The sequence below is a fragment of the Lutzomyia longipalpis genome, chromosome 2, assembly GCF_024334085.1.
Source record: "Lutzomyia longipalpis isolate SR_M1_2022 chromosome 2, ASM2433408v1".
NCBI classification, from domain to species: Eukaryota; Metazoa; Arthropoda; class Insecta; order Diptera; family Psychodidae; genus Lutzomyia; species Lutzomyia longipalpis.
Window position 1 is genome coordinate 9,005,536 of NC_074708.1, and position 19,626 is coordinate 9,025,161.

General features: G+C 35.8%; 5 protein-coding genes across 9 annotated transcripts; 2 read left to right on the top strand and 3 right to left on the bottom strand.

Moving 5' to 3' along the window:
• The first annotated feature begins 294 nt into the window (after positions 1-294).
• LOC129788968 (pre-mRNA-splicing factor CWC22 homolog) lies at positions 295-3,254 on the top strand. Of its 2 annotated transcripts, none has more exons than XM_055825506.1 (2): positions 295-478; positions 573-3,254. In XM_055825506.1, the coding sequence occupies exon 2, from the start codon at positions 582-584 to the stop codon at positions 3,162-3,164; it is 2,583 nt and encodes an 860-aa protein (XP_055681481.1). In that variant the 5' UTR covers positions 295-478; positions 573-581; the 3' UTR covers positions 3,165-3,254. The 2 variants fall into 2 exon arrangements, with proteins under 2 accessions (XP_055681481.1, XP_055681482.1); XM_055825507.1 differs by having other exon boundaries at positions 315-509.
• A 323-nt stretch (positions 3,255-3,577) lies between these two features.
• On the bottom strand, positions 3,578-15,842 carry LOC129789032 (protein kinase C and casein kinase substrate in neurons protein 1). Of its 4 annotated transcripts, none has more exons than XM_055825643.1 (10): positions 15,589-15,842; positions 15,191-15,408; positions 15,012-15,121; positions 9,362-9,510; positions 9,077-9,265; positions 7,063-7,410; positions 5,815-5,925; positions 5,245-5,411; positions 4,993-5,156; positions 3,578-4,866 (listed from the first exon to the last, which is right to left on the bottom strand). In XM_055825643.1, the coding sequence occupies exons 2-10, from the start codon at positions 15,292-15,294 to the stop codon at positions 4,754-4,756; spliced, it is 1,455 nt and encodes a 484-aa protein (XP_055681618.1). In that variant the 5' UTR covers positions 15,295-15,408; positions 15,589-15,842; the 3' UTR covers positions 3,578-4,753. The 4 variants fall into 4 exon arrangements, with proteins under 4 accessions (XP_055681618.1, XP_055681617.1, XP_055681619.1 ...); XM_055825642.1 differs by having other exon boundaries at positions 15,191-15,330; positions 15,589-15,841; XM_055825644.1 differs by lacking the exon at positions 15,589-15,842 and adding an exon at positions 15,434-15,582 and having other exon boundaries at positions 15,191-15,330.
• A 657-nt stretch (positions 15,843-16,499) lies between these two features.
• LOC129789154 (histone H2B) lies at positions 16,500-17,016 on the bottom strand. The gene has a single exon (XM_055825811.1). It carries the CDS (start codon positions 16,939-16,941, stop codon positions 16,570-16,572), a length of 372 nt encoding a protein of 123 aa, XP_055681786.1. The 5' UTR covers positions 16,942-17,016; the 3' UTR covers positions 16,500-16,569.
• Positions 17,017-17,201: 185 nt separating this feature from the next.
• LOC129789151 (histone H2A) lies at positions 17,202-17,741 on the top strand. Its single transcript, XM_055825808.1, has one exon. It carries the CDS (start codon positions 17,288-17,290, stop codon positions 17,660-17,662), a length of 375 nt encoding a protein of 124 aa, XP_055681783.1. The 5' UTR covers positions 17,202-17,287; the 3' UTR covers positions 17,663-17,741.
• Positions 17,742-18,307: 566 nt separating this feature from the next.
• Positions 18,308-18,824, bottom strand: LOC129789147 (histone H3). Its single transcript, XM_055825803.1, has one exon. The coding sequence runs from the start codon at positions 18,771-18,773 to the stop codon at positions 18,363-18,365; it is 411 nt and encodes a 136-aa protein (XP_055681778.1). The 5' UTR covers positions 18,774-18,824; the 3' UTR covers positions 18,308-18,362.
• Positions 18,825-19,626: the final 802 nt, after the last annotated feature.

A 19,626-nucleotide genomic window follows, 5' to 3' on the forward strand; every position in this document is an offset into this window, starting at 1 on the left:
AAAAAATTTCGATTCAAATAAATTTTAATAGTTTGCTCAGTAAAAATAATTAGTTTTATTTCTAAAAATAATTATTTTCATTTTATTAACAGATAACATAGGTAATTATAATTAATTCCTCATAAAATTAATGATAAATAAATGGGAAATAAATTAGGAAAAATAAAACAATTAAAAAAATAAGAAAAGGCGGCAAAGAATTTCGAGAGAGCGAGAGGGACAAGAAAGAGCGAGATACACTGCTGCCCCTGAATTATTATTGGCGCAATTTCTTGTACATAAAGCCAACTTCATTTCATTCGCTCACTAAACGCCGAGCTGTCATCACACTCACACAAATAAACGTGTTTTGCTCCTAAATTCTTTGCAATTTTCTCTCACTTCTAATTAATTCTTTTGTGCAAATAGAGTGCATACAAGTCCAAAGTTTTATTTCGCGTGTGAAAATCCTCGAGGTTCTGTGAAAATTCGTTAAATTGTGAGTTTTTCTCAAATCGTTTACTTTTGAGGTTAAGTTTGTTTGTTTTTGCAACTTTTCTTATTTTCTCATTTCCTTCCTTTTTGCGAAATAGGTAAATAAAATGACAAAAGGAGATGCAGCAAAGGATGGGAAGGAGAGTGATGATGGTAGATCCGATGGGGAAATATCACAGGAGTCGCCGAAAGGGAAGAAATCCCGGAATGATGAGAAAAACGATTCACATCGTCGTCGTGAGGAACGTCCGGAAAAACGTCATAGGGAGGAAAGGAGGCGTTCAGATGATGAGAGGAGTAGAAGGAGAGATCGTCGCCGGTCGCGATCAGATTCTCCTGAGGAACGCCCGGAGAAGAGAAGGAGGTCAGATGAGGAGAAAGAAAAGAGTAATAATCCGGAAGTGATAACTGAGCGTCAACGTCGAACTGTGGATTTGCTGACATCCAAAACAGGTGGAGCTTACATTCCACCGGCAAAGTTGCGCATGATGCAGGCAGAGATTACGGATAAGTCGTCAGCGGCGTACCAGAGAATAGCATGGGAGGCGCTGAAAAAGTCCATTCATGGCTACATAAATAAGGTGAATGTGGATAATATTGGCATCATTACGCGGGAACTCCTCAAGGAGAACATTGTCCGTGGCCGTGGGCTTCTCTGTCGTTCCATCATCCAGGCACAGGCTGCCTCACCCACATTCACACACGTCTATGCTGCCCTTGTGGCGGTGATTAATTCCAAATTCCCCAACATCGGGGAACTCCTGCTGAAGCGTCTTGTCATTCAGTTCAAACGTGGCTTCCGGCGCAATGACAAAACAACGTGCATCTCCTCTTCGCGATTTTTGGCTCATTTAGTCAATCAGCGTGTTGCCCATGAGATTCTAGCCCTGGAGATTCTCACACTGCTCGTTGAGAGCCCCACAGATGACTCCGTAGAGGTGGCCATTGCCTTCCTCAAAGAATGCGGGCAGAAGCTAACAGAAGTCACCGCAAAGGGTGTCAATGCGATCTTTGAGATGCTTAAGAATATCCTGCATGAGGGGAAGCTGGATAAGAGGGTGCAGTACATGATTGAAGTGGTCTTCCAGGTGCGCAAAGATGGCTTCAAGGATCACGTGTCTGTGATTGAATCCCTCGAACTTGTCGAGGAGGATGATCAATTTACGCATCTTATAATGCTGGATGAGGCCACAGATGGGCAGGATGTTCTGAATGTCTTCAAATACGACGCAGAATACGTGGAGAATGAGGATAAGTACAAAGGCTTAAGCAAAGAGCTTCTAGGCAGCGATGCCAGTGATTCGGAGTCCGGAAGTGGCAGTGGAGATAGTGGCAGTGACTCAGATTCCGATGCAAGTGACGATGAGGAGTCAGAAAAGAAGCCAGGTGAAACAATAATTGACAACACAGAGACTAATCTCGTGGCTCTCCGGCGAACAATCTACCTCACAATTCACTCAAGTCTTGACTACGAAGAATGTGCGCATAAGCTGATGAAGATGGAACTCAAACCAGGGCAGGAAATGGAACTCTGTCATATGTTCCTCGACTGCTGTGCCGAACAGAGAACCTACGAGAAGTTTTACGGACTCCTAGCACAGCGTTTCTGTATGATTAATAAAGTCTACGTGGCACCCTTTGAGGAAATCTTCCGCGACACGTACACCACGACGCATCGCCTGGACACAAATCGCCTCAGGAATGTGAGCAAATTCTTTGCGCATCTCCTCTTCACGGACGCCATCGGATGGGATGTACTGGAATGCATAAAACTCAACGAGGAAGACACCACAAGTTCCAGTAGGATATTCATAAAAATCCTCTTTCAAGAATTAGTGGAATACATGGGCTTGGGGAAGCTAAACACCCGCCTGAAGGAGCCCATCCTGCAGGAATCCTTTGCAGGACTCTTCCCGCGGGATAATCCCAAAAATTCCCGCTTTGCCATCAATTTCTTCACCTCAATTGGTCTTGGAGGACTCACAGATGCCCTCCGAGAGCACCTCAAGCAAGCCCCAAAGGCCGTGGGTCCGGTAATTGGGGCTGCTGTGCAGAAGATTGACAGCAGCTCATCATCAGATGCCTCATCGTCATCATCGGAATCTTCTTCAGAGTCATCAGAGAGCTCCTCGGAGGATAGCAGTAGTTCGGATTCTTCGTCTTCTAGTGATTCTTCCGGAAGTGAAAAAAGGAAGAAGAGGAAAGATAAAAAGAAAAAGCAAGTGGTTGAGAAGAAAAAGAAAACCTCTGGAAGGGAGAAAGAAAAGTCCACAAGGGAGAAGGAAGTATCCGGAAGAAAGGAGAAGGAAAGCCGATCAAATGGACGGGATGAAAAGAAACGTGAAAAGAGTAGAGATAAAACAAGAGAGAAATCCAGGGAGAGATCCCGTAGGAAGTCTAGGGAAAGGAGTAGAGAGAGATCCAGGGAGAGAAGTCGTGGAAGAGAAAATGAGCGTAGAAAGGATCGTGAGGAAAGAGAAGATCACAGAGGTAGAAAGGAGCGACAAGACAGATCAGATCGCGATGAGAGAAAAGATCGCGAAGGGAGGAAAGATCGCAATGAAAGAGAAGATCGTGAGAGTAGAAAGGAACGCGATCGTCAATCCAGAAGGGAGAATGATAGATCAGAAAGAACAGAGATATCGGAAAGATCACACAGGCGTGAGAGATCGCGGGATCGTCGGAGATAGATGCTCTTTCAGACAAACAATCAAGGAAATGATAAAATGTTTTAGCTCATAAGAAATAATAAAAAATAAAATACATAATAGTGGAAAAAAGCTTTTTTTTATTTTACCCTAGCCCTCAAGCCTTAATTTAGACCCAATCAGGCCCATTAAAGGACAAATTAATATTGCAAAGGTAAAAATAAATTGAAAAATAATTACTTAATCCTCAAAGAAGGAAAGAAATGATTCCAGAATAATAGCTAAAGGACAGAAGATTTATTGAAAATAAAAGATAAATTTTTTTTTGATATTTTTCCTTTAATTTAAAGATTTTTTTTGTAACATGATTCTCTCAAATGCTCAATCTAACTCCTAACCGACGTCTATTTTTTGTTGTTGTTTTAGTTAATACAATAGTTCTTCAAAAAAGACCATTTTGCGATGTTTTACATTCATCAAAAAGTTTTTATTATTTTCAAAAATTGGTTGTTGTTTAAAATCCTCCATTTTTGAGGAAAAATTCCCATTTTTTTTCTATTTGAAAAATGTTGATGTTTTTATGGGTGAATACAAGATTTTTTTGATGCACAATTTATGGTCTCTCGCCCACAAGTTTTTTTTTCTTTTTCTTCTCTCTATAATTGCTTGAGTTTCCATCATTACAGACTCTCTCTCTTCTAGATAACATTACTAAAAATTATTGGAAGATTTTTCTTTTTTTTTTACGTTCAATTAAATGATTTCTGTTATCGATGCTATTTCATGCTTCTGTTTGTTTTTTTTTCTTTAATAGTTTTTGCTATTTCGATAGTTTTGTTTTATTTGTTTCTGATTTTTTTTTAATAACTCCTACTTTACTATTTATCCACCTTCTACGTCCATTCATTGCCCAAATCTACGTCCATTCATTATTCTTAAAGAATTTTTCAAAAAAGAGTTTTCACGCAAAAGAAAAAAATAATACAGACCCTGGATGCTTTTAATCATCTTCTTAACTTCATACAATATCTTCGCACAACTTCTAAAAACATCATCAAATAATATAAATTATATAATAATACTACAGAGAACATTATAAATTGTAAAGATAAATTGTGTTTCTGTGAATTTCTCTTATATAGATGCGGGAAAATACGAATTTCGTGTTAAGACACATAAAATGGCTCAAAAGGAGTTATTTTTTTTCTTTGCTCTTTGACAACCAAATGAGGAAAAAGAATGGATAAAAATTCATAAATATACAGACTCTCTCTTCAATACAAAGACAAAAAAAAACAGTGCGATTCAATTGAAAAAAAAACAGAGAAAATAATTAATAATTAAATTATGAGGATAAATTATATAGATAAAATCCTCTTTGGAAACAAAAAGAACCTTTCAAACCAGGCGCGACATTAATAGATTTCTTTCTTTTCTTACTGTTTTTGTTGTTGTTAAATAAATCTCTCTCACTCTCTTTCTTTCTCTAGTTAATAGATTATGTATCTCATCTTCATACTATAATTAACAAGTAATCATACTTTCCTCATTTTTCTTCTTCTCTAGGAGGTGTTGTGTGTGTGATTTTCATTTTTTCATCTATTTTCTTAAAAAGTTTTTCTTTTTTTGTTTTATCCTTCCACCACTTCAACGTAATTTGCAGGATATAGACCCACTTTTCCATTTTTTCTTCCTTTGCACCAACCCTGTTCATCCTCATCCTCCAATTTTTCAAAAACTTCACCTAAAATTGATGAGAAAAAATACATTTTTGATTTTTAAATTTAAATTTAAAAATTCAGTGATTTAAGGAAAATTTCGTGATATTTCAATGAATATGAAAAATAGATTTTCCAGTGAATTGCCTTACCTTGTTTGAAGGTCAGCTCATCACTTTCAGCACTTTCGTAGTCGTAGAGCGCTTTCACAGGAACACCCGGCTCCCCATTGTCCACGAGAACATTCTCAGCTGCATCCCCTTCGTCCCATTCTTCCTCATCAAATGGATTCTGATCCGATTTTCCGTTCCCATTTCTGCAAAATTGATTTAAATTATTGTTAGACACTTTTCCCCATTTCCCTCATCGATTTATTTTATTTCTTTATAAATGTATTTATTTACGTTGTAATCGCTGATTGACGACTCGGTGACACCTCACTCTTTGCATTGCTCTCTGACTTGGGGGAATCCATATTTGCGGAATTTCTGGATGCACTGGAATTCTTCACGCTCAAATTCACCGACGTACGATTGGATGTACCTTTGCTGCTCGGTGGTGGTGGATAATCCTAAATAAATCACAAAATAAATAAAAGGAGAACGGAAGCATTAATGTTTCCATTCAATTCTTCAATCATTTCCCCCCAAAAGTATAATTAAAAAAAAGTGAGAAAAAGCTCCAATTTGCGCAAAAGAAATTTAGCAATTTTTCACTTTTCTTCCCTCTCAACATTCTCCAATTATATTTTATTAATTTTGCTTTTCCTAATTTTGCAGCGTTTTTTTTTTTGCAAAAAAAATTGATCAATAAAAACATTTTGCAACAATCACAATATATAAAAAAAAATTGCCAAATTGCATATAAATAAAATTCCAATAAGACACAAAAGGCATTAAATAAAATAAAAGAAAAAAAGATTTTTTTTTTGTAAATAAAATAATAAAATAAAATAAAAGGTCCACCATGCGTACATGCAAATCATCTCCAACGGGTCGTTGATGGATCAATGTAATCGGTGCAGCTGGAAGGGCTTCCTTCGACTTATTCCCTTTGGCAATGTCGCGGAATTCTTCAGTGTACTCCTATGAGATGAAGAAAAAAGAAAAAAAAAACGAACCAAAACACACAAAAATCAATTGCAAAGCATCATAAATAAAAAAAACCATTCCTCCACAAATCTCATAGCTAACACACAAAGAACCAATTGAACTGCAATATTCGTTTGTTGAGTGTTTTAAATTCTTTTCGATAGAAAAGTTTAATCCTTTCAATTTAGTATTCGTAATTTTATTTATTCGTTTTTTAAGATTAATTTTAAGTTTCTCTGTCTAAATGCTTTTTGATGGCTAAATGAAGCTGAAAATTTTATTTCAGTGTCACAATGTTAAATTTCAGTGAAAGAATCGAAAATCTGAAAGCCCTAAATATTAAATTCCATTTTAAAACTTTTAAATTTCCTTTAAATTTAAAATGAAACATAAATAAATAACCATAACAATAATTATAAATGAAAAACAATCGTTTGAAATGCTATTATACTTTTTAAAATTAAGAGAAATGCAATAAAAACCTATATTTCAATGATTTAAAATTAATTTTCAATTTCAAATCATTATTTATCCTTTTCCAACTTTTATTCTGTTGTTTTTTATTTAATTTTTTAATTTCTTCATGTTTTTTTTAGCTGTGATTCGTTTGAAAGAAAAGAATAGCACAGCTTCTGTGTACCACCTTAAATTCAATGTGGTCCGATTAGGCTCAAACTTGGGATAAGCACGAATTAGGGTCCCCACATTATCATTGTCATCCCAGTTTTTATAAACTTTTTTTCATTTCATTTTTTACTTTTATTTTTTTTCAATTTATATACCTAATTTTATTTTACAGTTTTTCAACTTTTTTTAACACCTACAAATAACTTTTAAAATAAAAGACAAAAGTAAATAGGTAACAATTCAATTGGAACATTGAGTGTCCACAGAGATAGTGGGAGAGGCACTTGAAAAAAAAAATGAAATCAACATAAAAAATTAACATAAATTACTCTTGTAAAACACCGAGAAAAAAAATTATTATCAATTTGGAAGCATCACATTTGGGCCAATAAATAAAGCTTCTCTGGACGCGGAAATATCAAAAGAAGCCTCTTGAGAGCCAAATTAATTAATTTAAATGAAATAGAAGGAAATAAAGAATTTACAATTTTTTTTTTTACTTACGATAAATGCTGGCCAATTCATTGCCATGTTGACACCGTGATTATTGGACCACCACTTGAGGTCCTTCTGGTGGTCCGCATTGTTAATTGTATGATAGAATTCCTCGTAGATTTGCGGCAAACTTGGCTCTTCCGAAATATTGAGGGACTTGTGTATGGCGAAGAGGACTTGCTTGATGAACCGCAGGCGTGTCTCCTCCATTTGTTGGCACTTTTCAAATACCGAAGTCATATCCTCAATGTAGACTGGATTGTACTTATTTATCTCACTCAGGGATTGCTCATACTTCTCCCGGCACTTTTGCACCTCATCCTTCGTGCGTTGAACGCGATCTTGCATCTTTTTCACCTTTTTTTTGCATTTTGGTTTTGAATGAAACAGAAGAAAAGAGAATTTTTATCAAAAAAAAATTAATTTAAGATTTTTTTTAAATTAATGTTTATTCATTTTTTGAAATTGTTATGAAAACAGGAAGTAAATGAAGAGGAAAAGGGAGACTACACAAATTTCTTTCTTTTTATTCTTTCAACAAATACTCACATTGGGGTCAGACTGCATAAAAGAGAGACATGAATTAATTGGTGGGATTTATTTACTTACAACAAATAAATAAAAAAAAAGAAAGAAAAATGAATCAAACGCAATTCAAGATTTTCTCATGGAAATTTCTTCTAAAATAATTACAATTTTTTATGCAAAATTTCACTCACAAAAAGCTCCATATCACCCGAGAAAATCAGCACCAAAATTACGTGATTTTTTGGGGGGAGATTTGTGAGAAGTAAATTCTAAGAAATTTCCACGGAAAGGTGCTAATAAATTGACTTTATTAATGGAGTGCAAAACAAAATATTTTTATTGCGCAATTCTTACTGGCGAGGAAGGAGTGTTAAGTTATGCAAATATGAATGTAGGTTAGTGTGATGAATTCTAGCATATTTTGTCATCAATTTCATAAATTCTTTTCATTAAAAAAAAAGGTTCTCAACGTATTTATTTTAATTGGGGTGATCGGGGCAATTCATTTAATTTTTGTATGAAAAAAATTATTCGATTTTTATTCATTTGAACATTTAAAATAAATCGTCAATTAAAATGAAAAAAAAACTTCTTTTGAATATTTAGCTCTAACTTCTAGAGTCAGATTTTTCAAACAAATTATTAAAGAAAAATGAAAGCAAATTGAACTTTAAAAAAAAAAAAAAGAATAAAAGCTCATTGTCTATCAAATATTTTTGAATTTATATTCCGAATATTTAGGATTATTTTTATCATTCCAGATAATTCCTATAAAATTTTAATAATCAAAAAATTAATTTAAATAATTTCCATAATTAATAATTTTCCATATTATTGCACAAAATTATTTATTTTTTTTAATAAATCAAATTATCAACTAAATTAGTCATATTTCCGCGTTAAATGGTAAATATTTGAGTGGTCAATAAACCTCTCAATTGGATTGAATATATTTTTTCCATTTATGTGTTCAAAGCACCCTCAAAATGGGGAGATAATGCACTTAAAAAGGCGAACATGGAATAATTGATTAGCGCATTGACACAAATTTGTCATTATTGTGGAACACTGTGTGCCCTATTTAGTTGTCTTCCATTTTACCACAATATTGGTGAATTTGTTCAGCAGAAATACCGAAAAAGTGTTCACATTCTCAACATATTTTTTCCCTTTTTCTTCACAACGTATATATAACGCGATAAAATATTGTCTGAATCATCTTTATTTCATTTATTTCATTTACAAAACTCGCGCTTTATTGAATTTCTCGGAGGGTATTTTATAAAGCACATTCTCCTTATCAATATTTGATTCCACGCGAGAAATCTCGAGGTATAGAAATTTATTTATTTATATATTTTATCAAAAAGTTTTAGATGTTATCGATGTTGAAGCATTTTTTCCTTTATTTTACTTTTCAGATATCTCGGAGGAAAATTGCGGTCAGAGATTTCGTTGAAATATAAATTTTAAATTTAATTAAAATCAATCTCACCTGATCAGGAGACAGTGAACTATCGGCACTGGCATTCCGCTCTTGATTTGTTGCCGTTTTCTCCGTCTTGCACGCCGAATGGTAGTCAGACTTTGCCTTCTCCACCTTTGCAAGATGTTTGGCCCATGGTTTCTGTGCCTTCTTGAAGAGTTCTTCCATTTCTTTTCTCTCTTTTATTTGCATCATTGTCTTTTTTTTTAAGAAGAAAAGCCACACACAAAATAATTCAAAAGTTGAATGAATTTTTATCTTAAATAATGAAAGATTTTTTTCATTTAAACTCACTTTGTGATAATTATCCTTTTGCCACGTCTTTATCTGATTGCTCACATCACCAAGGAGATTCTCCTTAATTTTCAGGTGAACGTCCGATAGGCGATCAGCTTCCGTGAGTATTCCCTTCCAAGCTGCCTCAATTGTCCCATACTCAGGGCCTTTCGGAGGCAAAGAAAAAAAACACAGAAAGAAAGAATGAGAATCAATGGAGAAAGTTCTAATTCATTCATTCTCTCGATTCTTTTTTCTCTATGTATGTAAATTGTCTTTCAATGATAAAATTCTCGCATTAATTTTTATAAAATAAACCGGTTTCATTTCTCCGCGTGGAATGTCTCAAAAAATCACCTCAACTTGTGCCTTTTATAATATACATATACAACATTATGTATATTAAACTCCAATGAATCCCCAACGCAAGACAAACTGGACACAAATCCAGATTCTCGCACTTGTACCATCCATGGTCCCCACACACCCGTTCAACGGTCATTTCAATTAGTCCAAGAATGAGAAAGCGACATTCGTACGCTCAACAAGTCCACCACATACTACTTTTGCCTCATCTCGGATTAAAATTTCATTTTTTTTCTCCTTTTTATTTTAGTCAAGTTAAGATTTCAAATATCTGGCAGGTTGTGTGATGAAAATGACTCAAAATTTTATAATCTATTCAAATCAACTTTGCATCGAAACTCCACATTGTTTTAAAGCAAAATCATGAAAGAATTGACCAATGAGCACTCTCCTTGTGTTTATCAACCAATCAGATGAGAGCTTCTCATTCTTCTTCTTTTTCATTGACATTTCAATATGAAATTTTGTAATTTAACCGACTTATGAACTAAGCTAATTTAATTTTTTTTTCTCAGAGCTTTTGTCTCTTTGAAGATCATCCTAAAACTCTTAAGAATCTTATAAATTCCTTGAAGAATAAAATTATGAACCCTTCTACGGTACATTATGAGCAATTATAGTGCAAAAAGTCATTGATTTATTGAAGCTCTGTTTACAATATAATGATAGCTTTAATAAATAGGAATCACATCTTGTGTAAAATCCCCAAGCTTATGACTCTCTGCCGTTTGTATGTTACTTCTTCTTTTCTTCCATTCCAAACCACTCAACGCACAAATAGGACAAAACGTTCGCAATGAGAATTTCCTCTTGTTGAAGACACACGCGAAAAAAACGATGAGAAGTGAAGAAGAGGAAAGAAACTTTGGATTTGCATGCATTGAAATTGCACACATGTGAGACAAGAATTGAAGATGAGCACCCAACAATCCTTGTGTATTTGCCATCTCCGGCATTGATCGAGGCGATCTGCATAATTAAGTTGCAAACACGTTCTTCTACTCTTTCTCATACATATTATACGCGTTGATCTTACTCGCGGCACACAGTCGCAGTTATTTAAAAAAAAAAATAGAAGAAAAACGAACAAAAATTGGTGACCGTCGCTCATTTTTGTCCAACAATGTCAATGTCTATTCTAACTATATTTAGCCACACATCACAAATAATAATACACTCAAAATCGTGACTTTTATCTTAAAGTAAACTTTATTTATTTTTTTCTTCCTTTTTCTCTCTCTGATGCGCCACACATGAGATCATGAAATGAATGAGATAATAAATTACAATGCAAAAGACTCACAGATGTCTCACAAAAGTCATTCTTACTTAATCTCTTGTTGTTTATAAAATCAATTTGTCTTCAAATAAAGTCTCAATAAATCTCCCGTCTAAAGATCATTCTTGAAAATTTCACACTTTTCCAGCATATTAAGTGGGAGACTACTTGTCAATTTTGTTTTGATTGTTAGCGATCAATTGAGATCTATTGAAAAGTTTGAAAAGGAAAAAGAAAACAAACGAAACAACCACTCAAAAGAAGTTGAAATGTATTTTTTTGTTAAAGTGTTTAAATAGCATTACTTCATTGCCAATTGTTGGTATTGTTTTGTACTTATTTTTAAATTTAGTATATTTTTAGTACTTGAGTAAGTGTCCAAGGCTTTTAATGAAATATTTGTGAAATAATTATGAATTTAAAGACGAATGTTTAGTACATCATGAAAAGACTAGAGACTGCGGTAAAAGATTACACAATTCTTGAATTAAAAAATTAGTACATTTTTAGTACTTGTATCTCGATTCTTAAGAAAATATCTAAGAACTACAAATCATATGAATGAAGGATTTTTCTATATAATTTTCAAAGAAACAAAGTCAAAACGTCGAAACAATCAATTGAAATCAATTCCTACAATTTTAGCACACATTTAGTACTTTATATTTTAATAATATTTTATACCGACTAAAAATTGTTAAGATATTAAAAAAAAGCTTTCTAATATGTAAAATCATGTTAAAATTTTAGAACATGTTTTATATTTCAGTTTTATCAAGAAATAAGTTAGTTTAGTACATTATTAGCTCATTATCTGACCATTTTCTGACTAACATTCAATAACTTTTCACAGCTTTCGACATCTTTAATTCAGTCATACAAAAATCAATTTTTGTGTAGAAAATGCAGAAAAAATCTATCACATAAATTATATCTTTAAATTAATAAAATGATTGACTAATCTTCTTGGGCCACCCACAGAGCAAAATGTTTTGATCAACATTCAATCATTCTTTAAGGTCACTGCTTTACAATTTCTGATTACATTTATATGACTCAATTATGAGCTATATTCGGGGTTTTTTTATTTACTACGAATTGCCGCTCTATCAATTGACCAAAATTGAATTACACCCAAATTGTAGATGAGGCTGTCAATAAAAAAAAACTGACCACGATGAGCCCTCTTGGGGCTATTTGTTGGACAGAAAACAATGTGGAAAAAAATGTAATCTTGGAATTAAACTCTGTGGAATTCCTCTATCGGATATTTTTTTAGCGATGAAGCAATTGAGATGAGAATGTACACAAACTTTATCATACATAAACGACGAGAAGATTGTAATTAAATAATAAAGTTATACATGGAAGTCTCCTTTTGCAGAAGCTTCAACTCTAAGACAAAATTCCACAGATAATTTCCAATTTCTTACTTGATTCTTTACTGAATGAAAATTCAATTTGTTGAAAAATTATCTGAGTGAGACATTTGAGACATCTCCAGAGTCTTTATATGTAGTGAAAATAGTTTCTTGCCTCGAGGAATTTCAAGAACTTTATCTGAACACTTGAGATTCTTGCGAATATTTGCGTCACTTGATTAAATAATAATAATTTACACACATAGAAGGAGTTATAAAGTGAAGACAGAAGAGTCTTCTTCTTGGAAACATTTCTTGCTGCTATTGAACTGAAAAGTTTACATGGCTTCGCATATAATAATTATTTTTGATAAGTTCTTAAGTTAATAATATTTTTTAAAGAGAAGAAGAAAAGTATAAACATTCCGAGAATAATTATTTTTAAGGGTTTTATGTGGATTCTTTGATGATTTTACAGATGTCGTCAAAAAATAATGAAGCTTAACTAAACAAAGAAAAACTGGAATCTTTTTTTTTAAAATAAAATTTGAATATAAAATTGTCATTTTATTGTTTTTAGTTGGTGCTAAGTAGAGAATTTCTTCGTCCAGTAAATTCTCCAAAGCTTTTAACCCAATTCTAATCTACATCAGGCGCTGTAGAAAGAAATTCTAAATAAGGAAATCAAAGATTAATGTCAGCAAATAAGAAATAAAAAAAATATCTTCAAGTTTTCGAAACAAACCATAGCGCGATTATTTTCATAAAGTATCTGTACTAAAGGTATATCACCTGAATTGAATATACTCCATATCAAAAGCTGCCAATCGCGAGTAAAATGCCACAGAAGAGAAATGTGGAAAAAATGTTGCTTTTTTTTGGGGAGTGGCTCCCTATCACTGGGATTCCACTGAGGCGTTGGAAAATTGCCACAAGTCCCCCCGAAAAAAAAAGAAGAAGTTTAACAAACTGATTTCCGTGTATGTATATGCCTTCAGCTGCAAGAAGTTGTTCTCACTTTCTGATCAACTATTTCTCTTTCTAACGGAAGACGTCTTATGGCTCCCATACAGAGTGTCTCTGTGTGTCCTCAAGAGAGGCATTGAGCGCGCGGAATGTGTGGGCTTTGTGGAGTTTGAATTCATGACGAGGGGACAATTTTTTTTTACTGTCATCGATCAGATTGGAAGAGTACAGCAATAAAAAAGCCATCCATCGTCACTTGCAATTGCAATAATGTTGAATTCCCGCCATCGGGTGCGACCGTGGCAATGAAATGTAATGTTCATGACAATTTGTCAGTTTGGTCCCCCTTTTTGTGAATGCTGTGAGGTGGACTGTGTGGAACAGGCCACTCTCTCGCGATGAGCACCGAGATTCGCGCGAGAGTGATGGCCCAGAATGAAATTCGCGTTGGAGAAGAAATGCGCGCGCCACTTGGCCTCATTGCGTCGCTAAATTGCTCATCGTGTCGCGATATTCACCACACAGCTGACCTTGCTGGATGATTTTTGCATTACATACAGACACCCATCAGCTCCCCATCTCGCGTATGAAGGGAAGTTCTCGGAATATGCTGCTTTTATCGCACCTTCGACACTTTGGTCGCAGCAGATACGGGAGAACCTCCACAATTGATTGGGTTCAATTGAAAATGAGCGGCGTAGGTGTTGCCGCTGCTATATCACACATCCCAGACCACCGGATAGAGGCAACAACAACATTCAATATATAGCAAAGCAGCATTTTTTCCACAATCTCATCGTGGCTATGGAGAGAAGAGAGCCTGACCCACCAAAAAAGCGCATAAACTAGCTATCGTGTTGTAAATTATTATGTTAATGAGAATTTAGAATGAATAAAAAGAATGTAAATCTTTTGGTGTCTTCCAATACACTGACGCAATCGCTAAAAAAAATTCCCTGGCACCTCCTCGCATCTAATCTAATCACAAAAGTGAGCAATGATTTAATGCAAACACAACCACACAATTTTAATTACAATCCGTGAGAAATATTGAATCACTCGGCGCCGATATTGTATTGGAAAACATCATCTTAGGGTCCATGGCAAAGGGAAAATTTCATTCATTACCTAATAATATTTGTGGAGAAGTTTTGTTTTGTCTCATTTGCATCTACAAACTAATAATGAATTTTTTTTCTATTAAAAAAAATTACTTTTAGCCGATACACAATTTGTGCTATAAAGATTTAGATTTTTTTTCCTTTTCTGATTATATAGAATTCTTGAAATACTTTCTGTGAGTTTTAAGAACAATTGTGGTTACAAAAGAAGCAAAGATAATTTTAAATCATAACCTAACTTCCTGAAAACTACCTACAAACAAGATGCTGAAATGTGGTTTGTGTCTACGGTGCCATAAAAACATTCATTTTTTTTAAGATATTAAAATATGAAATAGAAGGAAGAGATTGTCCTCAGAATCATCTGTATAGTAACGAATTAGCAAAAATAATAATGTTCTAAGTGCGTTATTTTTAGAATTATTCAAACAGGAAACATTCAATAAATTTCCACGAAAGAATTCCAAATATTCACGATTTTTTCACAAGCCTCAATGTCATCAGTACGCGAGTTCCCCCGCGTGCGGTGGAGTATTGTTACCTAATCAATATAATGTACATATATGCTTATTTACCTTTCTCAATGAGATCGCCCCACTTCTTGGACCACGTCCGGAGGCTCTTGGCGTAAGCCTTTTCAATCTCCGCACGATCCTGGATCAGTGTCTGAAGGTCTGTGCAGAGTCTATGCGAAAGAGGACAAAATGGGATTAAGCAAGGGGTAAGCAAGCCTTTGGCCAGGTGTGCGACTCACTTGTAGCCATCCTCTATCCTCTTGGTGGTTCTCTTGTAATTCCCTGGCTCCCAGAAGGAGTCACTGCCAGCCTGCAGGAGCTGCTCGTCGCTGTGGTGGGACATGGTGGTGTCCACTTAAAAATTTGCCAATTTAGTCTTCTACGAAATCGGAAGGAGAAGAAAGACAAACATTCAAGACACGGTTCACTCAACTTCCTCTCACAGACTTGGGCTGCCCTGGAAAATTATTGATTGAGCCCACCACACGGATTTTTGTATGACAATGGCGGGCCACGGACGCACTCTAGATCCCCCACACACACTTCCCCACAGCCCCAGAGCTCGCGAAACTTCACTCCCGGTGCCACAGAAGCACCCAACAAGACACCTGATGGGGTCACACAACAATTTACTCACAATTTCCGCCGCTTCTCAGCACTTTGCTGCCCAAAAAAAAACACACGTAGCACTACGCACTTATCGCTAATTCGATTAGAAACAAATCTTGAGGACTTCCACGTAATCACAAACCACCTACTACGTCACTTTCACAATTTTCCTCTGAGAATTTTGAGCCTTTTCACCGCTCAGGGATACATTTTTCCGCACAAAATCCACGGACACGAAAAAAACTACAAGTTGCAAAAGTCTTCTTTGACGTTACATTGAGGAAACCCTTCAAATGCCCACTCGAAGCTTATCACATGATATACAAAAGCAGGGTATATGTCGTCTGGAAAATGATCAAGTGTATTATTTGAAACATTTCAAAGTGGCCATTACTTTACTATGTTTCCTTGGTTTTTCTCCGACAAAAGTGTAGATGGCGATACAAAATCAAAACAGGAACACATGAGTAAAAGAGACGCTTTAAATTTTAGTTCCATCTCGTTCATACTCTAGGTTTTTCCCAATTTTCTCGCGTTTTCCACCAAATTTTCCGATAAAAATGTTTTTCTTGGCTCCCGGAAAAATGCCGCGTCGAATTGCAACAAAATCGGGGAAAATTCAAAAATATTTATTTTCAAAAAATTCCCAGAGTGTAAAAAGACAAAAAATGAAATAGCAATAGAATCAGTAGAATCCTCTCCGTCGCACTTCGTATACTCAGGCAGCATATGTTATATGTGTGCTATAAGGTTATGCGGTACTAGATGATTTTGTCGACAAACCACCAAAAAAACTTTCTTGGGTTCTGTAAATTTTTTTCTTAATGAGAATGAATTTTTAGACAATTTTCTGAACTCTAACAAATAATTAAAATAAAACCCCAAAATAATAAAGTTTATTCAAAATGAAACTCTTTATGTGAATTTAATTTGTCGCCCTGAAAAGGGCGGTTTTTTTGTTGTTGAAAAACAGAAGATGTTTCTGGGGGGAGAATGCGCGAGTCCTTCTTTACTTGGAGCTGGTGTACTTGGTGACGGCTTTTGTGCCCTCACTCACGGCGTGCTTGGCCAATTCTCCGGGCAGGAGGAGACGCACTGCCGTCTGGATTTCGCGACTCGTGATGGTGGAGCGCTTGTTGTAGTGCGCCAAGCGAGAAGCTTCCGCAGCGATGCGCTCAAAAATATCATTCACAAAGCTGTTCATGATACTCATGGCTTTGCTGCTGATCCCAGTGTCGGGATGGACTTGCTTCAGCACTTTGTAGATGTAGATGGCGTAGCTCTCCTTCCGCTTGCGCTTCTTCTTCTTGTCTCCCTTGGAAATATTCTTCTGGGCCTTCCCGGCCTTCTTGGCGGCTTTTCCACTCGTCTTCGGGGCCATGATGATAGTTATTCAATCGCAATACTTTTCGATGTTTGCTTCGCAAAGTCAGAGATGAAACTGTTTGAAGCGTCAGATTGTGTCTCCCTTTTATGCACCTTTTTCCCCTAAACGAACATGGTCGATTCTTCACACAACAATCAATGACCTCATATTGTCGCAGAAAACGAAGGCAACACGAAGAGCATTTGTGTTGAACGAAGCAAAGTAACTCTACACTTTTGGGTAACGAGTGGCTATAAATACCTGTGGAAAGTCAGAGAAAATCATCATTCCGCTGCAAACTCGCATAGAGTTCATTTCGTTTGTGTTTTATCAAAGTAAAGAAAAAGTTCAATCTTGAAAAATGTCTGGTCGTGGAAAGGGAGGCAAAGTCAAGTCGAAGGCAAAGACACGTTCCAACCGTGCTGGGCTCCAATTCCCAGTGGGACGTATCCATCGTCTCCTGCGCAAGGGAAACTACGCTGAGAGAGTCGGTGCTGGTGCTCCAGTTTACCTGGCTGCCGTCATGGAGTACTTGGCTGCTGAAGTTCTCGAGTTGGCGGGAAATGCTGCTCGTGACAACAAGAAGACCAGGATCATCCCGCGTCACCTTCAGCTGGCCATCCGCAATGACGAGGAATTGAACAAATTGCTCTCTGGCGTCACAATTGCTCAGGGTGGTGTTCTGCCCAACATCCAGGCAGTGCTCCTGCCCAAGAAGACTGAGAAGAAGGCCTAAATTCTCCTCTGGACATCGCATCAAGTCTCATTTCTCATCAACACAAAAAAAAAACGCCCTTTTCAGGGCGACAAAATCATTACATAAAGAGTTATAACATGAATTTCTTTCGCTTTTAGATATTTTTTTAATAAAATTTTAGACAAAAATTTGAATTCCTAAAAAATTTACGAAAACATCGCGTCAAAAAATAAAATAAAAAATACCTACATTAGAATTACGTAATTTACTAATAAAAATGAATCGTCTGTAAGTCGAGAAGTTATTTTCTTTTCACTATTGCTCTATTCTTTAAAGAGTAAACTAATGAAAATCCTGCCTCACATTTTTGAGATCAAAATAGTATGGGTACCAGGATATTAAAGTAATTAAAAAAGGTTCATCATTAAATATCATTCAGACATAATTTTCTCATAATCCCTTCTCAGAATTATTTTCTGCTAAATACCTAAAATGCATAAAATTTTCTTGTTCCTAAAGCAAAAAAATTAAAAATGCCGTCTGTTTTAATATAATCGATTGGTGGATTATTTTCAGAACATTTAAAATAACTATTCATAAATAATTAATAAAATTTAAGTCTTTTCTCGAAATAAACCTAAAAAAAATATAGTTTTTCATTTGTTAACTCTCTATTTTGATGTATTTGTGGCCCTGAAAAGGGCCGTTTTGTGATATGAAGAAAAACTTTGCGATAGATTTAGGCACGTTCTCCACGGATGCGACGAGCCAGTTGGATGTCCTTGGGCATGATGGTGACACGCTTGGCGTGGATGGCACACAGATTGGTGTCCTCAAACAAACCCACGAGGTAGGCTTCGCTGGCCTCCTGAAGAGCCATCACGGCAGAGCTCTGGAAGCGGAGATCAGTCTTGAAGTCCTGAGCAATTTCACGGACCAAGCGTTGGAAGGGCAATTTGCGGATGAGGAGCTCAGTGCTCTTCTGGTAGCGACGGATCTCACGGAGAGCCACTGTTCCTGGGCGGTAGCGATGGGGCTTCTTCACACCACCAGTAGCCGGAGCACTTTTACGTGCAGCCTTTGTGGCCAGTTGTTTTCGTGGAGCCTTTCCACCAGTCGATTTACGGGCAGTCTGCTTTGTACGAGCCATTGTTGATTTTCTTCTTTAGTTATGTCTTCTTCTCAGAGAGTCGCAACACTAAATGATAAACTTTGACTTTCAACTCTAGCTTTTATGCATTTTCTCTCATGCAGTGGTGGGGGAAATTTCTTCTATTTTATTGATAAAAAGTTCTAGAAATACATCAATAATGTTCAGTAATATGAATAATGTTAATATTGAGATTAGAAATTAATTTAAAAATACAAAATACTCTAAAATAATTAAAATAAAGTTTACAGATTTTTGCAAGTAGGCGGGGCTTAGCTTATAAAACCATGGGTGAGCGCTCGTTGAAAACATTCAGCTTGTGACCGTCTTAGCGAGCACATCTCTTTTTACAACACAAAGCAATCCAAAAGCATTAGAGAAAATGACTGGTCGTGGAAAAGGTGGCAAAGGTCTTGGAAAAGGTGGTGCCAAGAGACACCGTAAAGTTCTACGTGATAACATCCAGGGTATCACAAAGCCAGCTATCCGTCGTCTAGCACGTCGTGGTGGCGTGAAGCGTATCTCCGGGCTGATCTACGAGGAGACTCGTGGTGTCCTCAAGGTCTTCCTTGAGAACGTTATCCGGGATGCCGTAACATACACCGAACATGCCAAGAGGAAGACAGTCACCGCAATGGATGTTGTTTATGCCCTGAAGCGCCAAGGACGCACTCTTTACGGTTTTGGCGGTTAAATCTGCGATCATCGCATTCCCTTTTCTTCTTTTACAAAAAACGGTCCTTTTCAGGACCACAAAAGAATCAATAGAGAGTTTAATGAAACTATAAAAAAAAACTAAAAAACCATTTTATTGGAAATAAGCAAAATGTACTCTGAGTTGATACCACTGCTT